At 35.3% G+C, this 12766-nt stretch overlaps 1 protein-coding gene across 1 annotated transcript; it reads right to left on the bottom strand.

Moving 5' to 3' along the window:
- Nucleotides 1-358: 358 nt before the first annotated feature.
- On the bottom strand, nt 359-1206 carry LOC131144479 (uncharacterized). The gene has a single exon (XM_058093161.1). It carries the CDS (start codon nt 1089-1091, stop codon nt 699-701), a length of 393 nt encoding a protein of 130 aa, XP_057949144.1. The 5' UTR covers nt 1092-1206; the 3' UTR covers nt 359-698.
- Between the last annotated feature and the right edge of the window lie 11560 nt (nt 1207-12766).

Here is a 12766-nt window from a genome sequence, read left to right as displayed (position 1 = left end):
ATAAATTATTCTTCACTCTAATAATTCAAAAAATAATTTAATTAATCATTATTATAATAAATAAATAATAAATAGAAAAACAATAAATTTTTGGTGCACAGGAAATCTCGCTACTTCAAGTAGTGAGATTTAAACAAATCTCGCTACACGAAGTAACGAGATTTAAATGACAGCCCCAATCTGGTCTAAACGCGTGGCAAACAAATCTCGCTACTCCAAGTAGCGAGATTTGCATAAGGCCGTTACACGTGGAAAATCTTGTTACTCCGAGTAGCAAGATTTATTTATATCTCGCAAGATTTATTACATAAGATATTATTTAATATGTTTTTTTTAAAAAAAGTTAAATTAGGAAAAAACTCCAACAACATATATGTTTGGATCGTGTTTCCCATGACCATACACAAGTACACACGTACACTTTAAAGGCCATTTCGGTTGGACTACACAGCCAGCCCATCTCCCATCAGATACGAGCATATATAACGGCCCCTTCCATTAAGATATCCTCTTCGATTATTATTATTATTATTATTATTATTATTATCTCTTAAAAAATTTTAAAAATAAAAAAGAAGATGTAAAATTTGCAATGGAGATCCCTCTCATAAAGCGCGAGCTCCATGCATGCGTGCGCAAACAAATCAAGAAACATACAGAAATTAAAGTCGCCAGCTTCAATTCCCCTGATGACGTTTTCATGGCGAAACTGAACTGAAGCCATTGCCTCGACAGTAATGGAGTTCCAAGGAGACTTGTCTTTCAATCTGAAGCTGGCGATAGAAGTTAGCTATGAACATCTCTGCTTTCTTATCTATGTCTTCTACCATGGGATAGCTTCTGGTTCGTTCCAGTCTCCCAGAACATGAATTCGAACCCAAACTCGAACCTGAACCCGATTCCGCTTCGTCTCCGTAGGTGCAGGCCCTGAGGCCCGGCCGGTCGCGGAAGCTCAACCTGCGCTTGCCGCGGTAAGTCCAAACGCCGCCGAGAACAGAAGTCAGACACCACCGGTTGACACTAAAGCCCAGCAGAAACGTTACCTTCTTCACTGCCCTCCTTAGCCTGCTCAGCAGCGACCAGTTTTCCATTTCTATACTTTGGACAAAAAACTAGCTAGGAAGTATGTATGTATGTATATGTTAATGGAATATTGTGGACTAGCTGGTGGAGAATTTATTAATAACGCGACAAAGGAAAAGGAATTGAATGAGAGCTTAGATGTAGTAGAAGTGGACATATATACACACACATGAGAGAGAGAGAGAGAGATTTTCATGCATGGAAGGTGGAATAGGTAGAAAGCGTGGGGAAGAAAGATACCGTGTGAGGATGACAGCGCGCAGGGGTTGCTAGCTTGAAAAGAAATTGAAATAGTATAAGGTAGGCTAGTTTGGAGACGGCTGCGTTTAATTAGAGGCAGTCATAACTTTGATGGCTTCTAAATAATCTCACTGATAAGCCATGTACATAACTAAATTAAATTAATCTTTCTAGACATTAGTTGGGTTCCAAGAAATTAATAAATATGGCGAAATCAGCAAGATATATGTATTATGTATATATGGAAATTAAATAAATGTGAGATGAGCGCTGGGAATTTAGAGTACTGCACGGAACTTACTTGGAAATTGAATAAAGATTATATACATCATGTACTGGGTGGGAACTTTGAACTGGGTCAAAGGCGAATGACAAATTTTTGGCCCAAAGAATCTTCCTCGAATGGGTCCAAAACCCATATGTAGTCTACATTACGTGTCTTCGCTCTTAAGTCTAAGCTACACTTGGTTCCCAAGTTAGTGGCATACCTTTATTCTATGCCCACTCTAAAAAGAATTTATAGTTATGAGAAGGAGAAGTCCAGGAGGCATAGACAATGCCACATAGGAATTAGGGATATACAAAGCAGTGCAATTGCAAAAGGATAATTACAAGACCAAAGAAAAAAACGTAAGCTTAAAATCAATCCAATTAGAAATGGAGAGCTTAGAGTAAATGGAGCACCAATGGGAGATACTTCTGAGTACCTGATTTGAAATGAAAACTGGCGAGCATTCTTTCTTTTAAAAAATTCTCCTATTTCTTTCTCTGTAAATTTCCAAACATAGGCAGCTAGAATTGTCATTTGAGAAGCTTGTGAAATCGTTTATGTTGAGAAGAAGTCTAGGAATACTGTCATAGTTTGAGGAATATGTTGGGAAGAAGCTAGACTTACCGAAAAATCACAGAAGCACAAATGGAAGTTCTTTCTCTCCCAATTAACAAAATCAGTTCTTATGATATGACAATAGCACAAAATATATTTTTTAATCAAAATAAATCAGCCAAAAAATAATTACAAATATCAATGACACGAGACACATAATTTTACGTAGAAAACCCTTTCAAATCAAATGGTAAGAACCACAAGATTTAAGAGTTCACTCAAAAACTTCATTGTGATAAAAGTGCGGGTACAAGATCTCAATTTTCAGCTATCACAATGAGTACATAACTCTATTTTTAGCTAATAACAAGAGATCTTAAAAATCAAATGGGGAAAGTTGAGAATTTCACAAAAAAAAGTGGTTACTGTTCAAACCCGATATCTGACTCTACAATCCTTGGATGACCAATCTGACCATTCAAACTTAGCGTTTATGAGTCCTCTATCTACTAACAAAAAATCAGCTCTATCGGACTACGAATGACCCTCCACTTGATGCTTGATCAAAACTACACACTATTGCAAAAATCTAGATTTTCTTAACTTGGTTCCTATTCAAAAGCCAATATATGACGTTTGAGTACTTGAATGACCAATTTGACCATCCAAAATTAGTGTCTTTGAGTCCTCTATCTACTGGCAAAAAATTAGCTCGATCGAACTACGGATGTACCTCCAATCTTTGTTTGATCAAAACTGCACACTATTGTAAAAACTTAGATATTCTCAACGTGGTTCTCAACTCCCTCCTTTTGCCACATATTCTCTCACTTTTCTGATAGAATTCTGTATTGCCAATCCTAATTTCCTTTACTTAAATGAGGTGTAAAAAGGCATATAAAAAAGCCAACAAAGAGTCCAAAGAAAATGGGCTTAAGGGTTGAATGAGTACTTTCTCCACATAGGAGAGATGCCCAAACCTAACAAATCTCCCCCTCCCAACTATGTGGAGGTGCTTGCCATTCCGGCGATCAAGCAACAAGTTTCAAACTTTCCCCTTGGTAAGACTTTAGTCAACATATCAACACCATTATCATTAGTATGAATTTTCTTGAGTTGTAGCAGTTTAGCATCTAAGACATCTCGTATCCAATGATACCTTACATCAAAATTTTTAGACCTAACACCAAAGGTTGAATTCTTACCAAGAGGAATAGCACTTTGGCTATCACAAAATAACACATACCTATTTTGTATAAAGTTAAGTTCTTGCATAAATCTCTTCATCCAAATCAACTCCTTGCACACTTCGGTCACTGCAATAAACTTTGATTTAGTAGTAGACAATGCAAAATATTTTTGCAATCTACATTGCCAAGTCATAGCTCCCCTTGCAGAAGTGATCAAGTAATCTGAAGTACATTTTATGGAGTCATTATCTCCAACCATATTAGAATCTATATAACCAACTAGAACAAGTTTCTTATTACCAAAACAAAGTTTCAACTTGCAAGTATCCTGAAGATATCTCATAATCCACTTCACTGCATTCCAATGCTATCTACCAGGGTTAGAAAGAAATCGATTGACTGTACCAGCATAATAGGCTAAGCCAAGTCTTGTGCATACCATTGCCACTACAAAAAAACTAGTTTTTAGTGACGAAAATATTAGTAATTGATTTTTATTTTATTTTATACAATTTCCAGTTTTGCACTACATTAGTGGATCACTCTTTAAGCAAACAAGCACATAGAATAAGTAGAACCAATTAACAACAATGCAGATCCTATCCTTCAAATTTGGAGGTCGCGAATGCGCCACGTAGCGTGTGTGTAAGAACCTAAACCGTGATAAATGGGTTAAATATTTAAAGAGAGGGACATTTTGGTAAAAGAGTAGATTTTGTCGACGAAACCTTTGTTCTTTCGTCATAGACTCGTCGACAAGGAGAAGCTGAGGAGTCTCGAAAAAATCGGCGATCTCAGATTCGTCAACGGGGCCATAGATTCGTCGATGAAGTCTGTGAAAGATTCGTCGACGAGAACACCATTTCGTCAACGAATTCCCCCGGGTCAAAGGGCTATAAAAGGAAATTTTCATTTCTTCTTCATTAAGTAACTTCAAAACCTCTCTTTTTCTCTCTCTAAACCTCTCCCTATTCTCTCTCTCTCTCTAGAATTCTTCACTGATCGTTGATGGAATCAGAAATCTGAAGTTACCACAAAGATCATGGAAGGATTCTCTACAATTTCTACAGATCGGAATCTCGTTTCAGAGATTTTCGGGTTTCGGCGTAAAATCGAGGTAAGGCTCGGTTTTCAATTCTGATCCCATAGCTTTGTAGGTAATCGTCTCGTGAGCATATTCTGTACTGTGATTTGTAGGTTTTGGAACTTGGTTCGCTATTTAGGGGCCTTGGAGTTCAGGATTTGTTATTCGAGGAAAAGGTAAGGGGAACTGTGTTTATATTGGTTATTTTTGAAATCAGACTCGGTGAAACTGTGGTTCACGGTCCTGTGTGTGTTTTGGCTACTCATTTAGGGGGATCTAACGAGGAAAACTATGAGTTTTTCATTATTACAGTTTTGGAAAAAAAGGGACGACGGGCTGTATCCTTGATTTTGTTGAAAACCGTGGGTATATGTTGATTTATACTGTGATATTGGGATGGTCGTGCCTTGACTTGTTTAAACTGTATTTGTTTGGAAAACTATGATTTAGATTACCAAATGGGTGTGGTTTGTTTGGTTATATGAGCATGCATATGTTGTATCTTAGTGAAATGGGAATGGAGTTCCGAATTGTTCCAAGTTTGAAAATTCGGCTTTTGTCGAAGAGTGTGCAATACCATTAGATTGGTCGGATTTCGAGCTGAAGGGTGTGTGGACACCAGATCTGCACTAGTTCAACGCTGATGTTATGCCAGGTTACCGGGGGCACCAGCGTTTGCCGAAGGGTGTGAAATACCACCAGATCACCGATTTTTACCGAAGGGTGTGAAATACCACCAGACAGTCCGGCTTCAAACCGAAGGGTGTGACGACACCAGATTGTATTGATTGGGTTTGTGAAAATACTGGAACTGTTTTGATTGTTTTGACTATTGATCTATGCATGTAGTGTATCATGATAACACTCAAATGCCACACACCGATATAACCTGTGTTCTCCCTTACTGAGAGGTGTCTCACCCCTGTTGTACGTACATTTTTACAGGTCCTTCGGGTAACCAGAACTAGCGTCCTGGTGTAGGGAGCGTAGTGGCCGATGTACCACGTTTAGCGCTAGGTAAGTACTAGGACTGTAATTTTGGTGGGTTACCATTTTGGGATGTGTTGGGCAACTGTTTGTACGTTTCGATATAGCATTGTGTCTACTCATGTATAGACTCTGGTATGGTACTGTATATGTATGTATGGTTTTTTCGCTGCGTATATGTTTGTGTTTGGATGTGTATAGGGTGCCTGGGAACCCCACGGGGTCGGGCTTTCATCCTTTGTACTATATCTGTGAGGATTTGTATGATACAGGGATAGGTTATGTTACTTTATCACCCCCCGAGTCCCATTTCCGGGTTCGGGGCATGACAATGCGTATGCATCCCAACGCTAACTTGACGGCAACACTACCCAGCATCCTCCATAAGTCGTGCTATTTGTCCTTCATTTTTTTTTTTAAATTCTTTTTAAAACAAGAAATTCATTCAAAAATAATAAAAAATTAGAAAAATTCTTTGAAATTTTTAAAACTAGAGAAAATTTTAGAAAAAATTCTTTACATTTTTGGGATTCAAGAAAATTCATAAAATTTCAAAATTTCCTAAAATTATAAATTAAGAAATGGATAAAACTAATGAAAATTCCTAAAAATAAAGAAAAATACAAAAAAAAACCTAGGAAAATTGAGAAAATTTTTGGAAAAGTATATATATATATATATATATATATATATATATATATATATATAAATCTCTTTAGGATCCCTTTTTAATGCATTTGGTGTCATGTTTGTCTCTTTTTGAGTTACATATTGTTTGTGTGACTTTCTCTATTTTGTAGTGCATGTGGGTGCATGAGTCTCCTATGGTGGGAAACTAATAATCGGAGTGTGTAGATTTTAAGTCTATATTAATGAATGCCTCTAAGGATTTTGAGATGAGAAGGTTTTGTCTTCTATAGTGTCTCTCAATATCAAAAGACAGGATAAATTAAAAAATTGAAAACTATAATAAAATAAATTTGAAGATGGACTTTTGGGTCTATATTTGTACATGCCTTTGACGATCTTGAGGTGAGGGTGTCTTGTGTAGAGTCATCCAATAATTAATGGCTAGGTACTTTAAATAAAATAGAAAAATACATATTAAAATCAATCTAACAATGAATCTAAAAACCTTCAAGATGAAAGTCTTAAAAACTTTAACCTCGAAGGTTGTATTTGGTTCACAAAATGTTTATTCCTAAGAATAGAATATTTGTAATAAGTTAGTTACACTTAGTTATACAAAAAATTATGCTATCATAAAGTAAATAACTCAAAATGTTTATGAATCCATAAAAAAGAATAAACAAGGAATAACTATTCCTAAATTTAACTATAGGAATGTTTATTCCGAACTCATTACATGTTGGACAAAATAATAAGAAATATGTAAGGAATACTTATTCCCTCTAGGCTTTTATTTCAAAATTTTCAATAAATTGCATCTTATTTTAGAAAACGATTATTTGTGTACTAATAGTAGTGTAAGATGCCTCAATTAAAACAAATATTACACTTTTTTTTTTTAACTCTTTCCATCTCTTAAAAAAATGTGGACCCTCAAATTTTAAGTTTTTAACCACAAAAGTCCCTAGTTTTAACTATGAACATGTTTTATGCACATGAGAAAGATAGGGAGCTAATGGGGCAATAGGAGAAAGCTAATTCCTAGAGCTCGTATAGGGGATTATTTGCACCATATTTTACGTTTCCTCGTAGAATGGTGACAGTTGCCCACTTAGGAAAATCACCCAATGAGTCACAATGGAAAAATTACTTAAGCAAGGCGAGTTACTTGTTGCCTAGGCAACCCAGGATTATCAAGTACCCACCCAAGCGACAAAGGCTACATGACCATTAGACGATGTTGATCACCTAGTCACTAGGTGAAGTAAGGGTATCATAAGTGGGTGTCTAGGCAATGGAGATCACTTAGTCATCATGCGACAAATGTAGCCTAGTCATTTGGGATGACCTAGTTATCAAGCGACAAAATAAGTAAGCATTGAACGTTCATGAATGTCAACTATAATAATTTGGTGTTAATGCTTAGAAATATTGGTCCTAATTTATGATAATACTTTTAATGTTTAGAAGCAAATTGATTTTATAATTAGGATTTATGATATGGATTTATAATTGTAATCATAGAATTTATGTAAGTTTAATCTTAAAAGGGTACAAATAGGTGTTTAAATTATCCTATAAAATCATCTCAAATCAATTCAACACATACAATGCAATAGCCTAGTGCTATAATAGACCTTAGTGCCTTTTATTCTTTTTTCTCTTTATCTATTTATCTCTCATTTCCTTCTATTTCAATCTATCCCCAGCTCCTATCACCTTTTTCCCTCCTCTAATCTAAGTCCTTTCACCTTCCTATCTTTCTCTCTCCTTCTACGATTCCCCTTTATTTTAATATATAATAAAACATAATAAATAAAATAGTCAACCCGAACCCGTGGGTAGCGGGGACACCTATCATACACAGCGGAACCTAGGCAGCAATAAATGTAAATCATGTTCATCAACCACAAATTACATAATTCCAGAGTCTAATGTATTCCCAAAGATACTGTGTTTACATACAATCAACTGTAGGATCTGTTCCCCTTGAGAAAGTTAGAGGATTTATCTTAATGAATTTCTCGATCGAGCTACCGTGGCCTGCCGATGGACCCCCCTATTCCCTCGAGCTCCTAGCAATTTCAGCCATAATTTGTTGTGCCACGCTGCGTTACATCTGAATCACCACCCACTGCGCCTGAGGGTCCAGCACCCTCATTCCCACTGGCGTGAGCACTACTGCCACCAGGGTCCATCCTGAAAAATAAATAACTTAACTTAGAACCCCTTCATTATACATATCACCCAACCAATATAGTATTTATTCCTAATTAATTCATCTCTCCTGATTTTAATTCAAGGTTCAATCCTGCAACCTAGATACCCAACCCGACGATAGTTTACCATGATTTTTCTGAAATTGTCACCCTAGGAAAATCACACAAACCACCACGGAAGTCCTGCATTTAGACTTCAAAATTAGACCTCAAATCCCCTTATCCTATACTCTGGTATTATTACTGCTACACTCTAGAGTCTACAGAACTTAGTATCCTAAACTCTGATACCAAACTGTAATGTCCCCCTTTATCTTAATATATAATAAAACATAATAAATAAAATAGTCAACCCGAACCCGTGGATAGCGGGGGCACCTATCATACACAGCGGAACCTAGGCAGCAGTAAGTGTAAATCACGTTCATCAACCACAAATTACATAATTCTAGAGTCTACTATATTCCCAAAGATACTGTGTTTATATGCAATCTTCAAAACATCAAAATAAACCTAGGATATTACAACAAAAATCTCCTGATCTTAGATCAAAACTTACCCTTCTAGCAGGGAAGCTCAATTCACTCAGTGGCGGCCCTGACCCGGCGGTCTCTTCGGGTTTCCTGAAATAATTTAAACTTAGAGTGAGACACATCTCAGTAAGGGTAGATAAATTAAAATCGGCTGTGTGGCAACATGAATATTTAATGATGTAATACATATACCATACATTTCATATTTCCAAGTAATCATACTAATAATGTATTATCTTATATAATCTATAATACTGAAAACTACCCAAAATGTATAGCTAGCTGATGTCATGTATTACCCCCCATGACGGGTTGTGTAGCCCAAAGGCAGGACCCGACAATGGCTAGCCGACCACTGCTGAGTCAAAAATGTCTGTAAGTACGATAAGCCTGCCACAGCCTGGTCCGGACAGCCAGGTGGATGTCTACAACTCTACATTAAAAGCCACAGCGACTATCCATCTCCCACCCCCTCGTGGGGTGGTTAGCACCAATTTGATCATAGATGTTTGATTTATAAGTTATGGTACCGTGCTCCTGAAACTGTACTAAACTAACATCCAGGTTCTGATAACATATAGTACATAAACATACACTGTTTATCATAAATCAAATAATAGCATTTTCTGAATCCTACATTAACATAATAATTACAGCTTCATGCCGAAAATATGAATAAATGCTGCCTTGGGCCAAATAACATGAGTAATTGCGGCCTTGCGCTGATCATCAATTACGGCCTTGCGCTGAACATATCATATATTCTGAAATCATAATTTAATGTGTTTATCATGTTTGTCGCGACGTCCCGGGTGCGCGTGTGCCCCGAGCGGCGAAATGAAAATCAATTTTAATTTTCAATTAAAAACATGGATATCGGAGTCGCCACTAACCTTTAGTGCGGTTAGAACACATGATTACTACCCCGTTAGGGGTAGAATCGGTCTACATTACCAGAGTTGGGGCCGGGAGTTCGGTTACGCGAGGGGAAGGTACGAGCACCCCCTACGCGCCCGTCCTTACGAACGGTACCTAATTAATTTGAAATTATCCCTAAGTTAATCTAATAATTCTTTAAATTATTCCTTTTTATGAATTTATAAATACATGTAAAATATAAATAAATAAATAAATATATACATATATATATTCCCTCAGAGCTTAAGGTACGTAAAGCCCAAAGGCTAATACCCCCCCGCAATTAAATCATAGGGATTAAATCGAAAATAATGTACAAAATACACTCCCAAAATTTGAAAATCTTATAGAGTTTTTCTAAGTATGAAAACACTAGCTTGGGAGGTTTTGGATCCTATTCGGGATGAAAAAGTAAAGAAAAAATGATTTTCGTGTCTCAAAATATTTTTCCAGATTTTTCTATTTTATTTTACATTTTTGTATATATCCCGAATTTTGAACAATTAAATAATGAAAGGACAAATAATGAAAGTCAAGTCAAAAATATTTTTTCAAATTTTTTCTAATTTCCTCTTTTTTGTTCTTTTCATAGTTTTTTTAAAAAAAATAAATAATAAATAAAATAGTGTAAAAATAAATAAAGAAAATAATACAATACCCATAACATTTTATAATACTACTATAGTAATAACATTGCCAATATGTATATATATATCATTGCACATAACTACTAATAATAAATGCTGCTAGAATAATAACATGTATACATCATAATTAATAACAATACAAGCCCTATACAACTTTAATCCGATCATAAGCAATAATAACAATAATAAGGAAGTAATCAAACCTTAAAAAGAAATCAATGTGTAACAAAATGGAAACAATAAATACAGATATGTGATAATATAGAAATAGTTGAACTAAGGAAACTAATATGTGGCAAAATGGAAACCCTAAAAACCCAAATAAGGAAACCCCAAAGATTAATATGAAATTTAATACTAAATACAACAAAAATATAAACTTATACATTAAAACAATTTTTATTATACTTTTAAAAATCCTACAACTATATTATAGACATTCAATGTGTAACATAAGAGTTAAACATGTAAACTAAATATGTATTACACTAAATAAAACATTACAAGGAGAAAACTCAAAATATACCTGCATAAAAAAAAAAAAAAAACCCCAAATATTATATATTGATACAAACCAAAACCAGCACAGAAACAGAAAAATAAATAAATAAATAAAACGAAATAAAATAAAATGGAATCTTGTTCGCGTGTGTGTGTTCACGTGTCTGCATGCAGAGGGGCAGAAGACTCACCATCGGGACTGAGTATGGATCGCCGGAGTCTTCTATGACGCCGTGGTTGCCGGATGGCCGCTGGTTTTGTTGATGTTGGCGCTGCCGATGGTGGTTGCTGGTGTGGACGGTTCGGGCGACAGCGACGGCGAGAGGCGTAGACGACGGCGACGGCGACAGCGTGCTGGGAGCCGCTACGGAGATCTGGTGGCCGCTGCTGGTGCTCACGGTGGCTGGAGGCGGAGCTTTGGTCATTGGTATTGGGCGTCTCGGCCGTGGCTGGTGCTGTCGGGTCTGGCGCTGCCGATGGTGGTGGCTTCGTTGCAGCGGGGCCGTGCTCTGCTGGAGTGAAGGCTGGGCTGGAGTTAGGAGTTGCAGAGAGACGCTCGGGACCTGCTAGAACTACCTGTTCGTGTACTCGGGTCTTCGGGTGGCTGTGTGGCCTACTGGTGTGGAGTTCCAGAGGGGCGGCTGTGAATGGAGAAGATGGGGTTGGCCGAGGATGATGGCTGGGTGAGAGTGAGCAGGAGGCTGCGGCTATGGCTGCTGGGCACGAGTGAGTGAGTGAGAGGGAGAGAAGAGAGACAGGGAGGCTCTGCGAGAGGTTGTGAGGCTTGTGTGAAAGAGAGAAGATGGCTCTTTTTTTTTTTGTGCGTCTCCGCGTGCTGCTGTGCGTGTGCCGCGCCCCCTTTTCCTGTGTGAATAAGAGCCTATATATAGGCTTCTAAACAAAACCCTACACCAAGCCCTAAATAATAATAATAATAATAAATAAATAAATAAATAGTAATAATAATGAGCAAAATAATAATAATAATAATAATAACAAAATAGTAATAATACTAATAATAATAATAATAATAATAATTAAGATAAAAATACTAATACTAATAATAAATAAATAATATTAATGATAAAAATAATAAATAATAATAATAATAATAATAATAATAATAATCAAGAAAAATAAAAATAAGCAAAATAATAGTAAAGTAATAATAATAAAAATAATACTATAATAATAAAGTAATATCTAAAATAATGATAATTATCATAATAAAAATAATAATGTAAATAATAATAAAAAATATTAAAAATAATAATGATAAATAATTAATTATGATTATAATAGTGAAAATAATAATAATAATAATAATAATAATAAAATAATAATAATAATAACAATAATAATAGTAATAAAAATAATAATAATAATAGCAAAGTAATAATAATATTAAAAATAATAATATTGGGCCTGGGTAAAAATGGGGTGTCTACAATGTTATTCCTGAAAATATTTGTCAACATGCTTTATCTTGTAAATCTAACTTAACATGGTATAATATAATAATAATAATAATAATAATAATAATAATAATAATAATAATAATAATAATAATAATAATAATAATAATAATAATAATAATAATAATATTCATGCCACACGAATTGAATGAAATCATATATATTCCATTCTGAAAACACATTTCTTGTACAATTACAATATTTTCCCAAACTTACATTTTCTCAATTATACTCATCTATAATCACATGCTTTCTGAAAATTATTCTACTATTAAATAATAGTAATTTCAATGAAAAATAACTGTTTTAATTTATCCCCTTACTTGACAATTGAAAAGCCCCTCTATAATACTGGTCTTACACCCGTAGGAAACCTTGAGTAGTGCCCTGAAAATGATAATTCATAGAACTAAATTTTAGTATTTATTCGAAT

The sequence above is a fragment of the Malania oleifera genome, chromosome 12 (assembly GCF_029873635.1).
Source record: "Malania oleifera isolate guangnan ecotype guangnan chromosome 12, ASM2987363v1, whole genome shotgun sequence".
In the NCBI taxonomy this organism is placed as follows: Eukaryota; Viridiplantae; Streptophyta; class Magnoliopsida; order Santalales; family Ximeniaceae; genus Malania; species Malania oleifera.
This window is presented reverse-complemented; position numbering and strand designations above follow the sequence as displayed.

Bases quoted from the DNA above. Each gene is read 5' to 3' on its own strand.
- LOC131144479 (XM_058093161.1), bottom strand. From the start codon at position 1,091: ATGGAAAACTGGTCGCTGCTGAGCAGGCTAAGGAGGGCAGTGAAGAAG.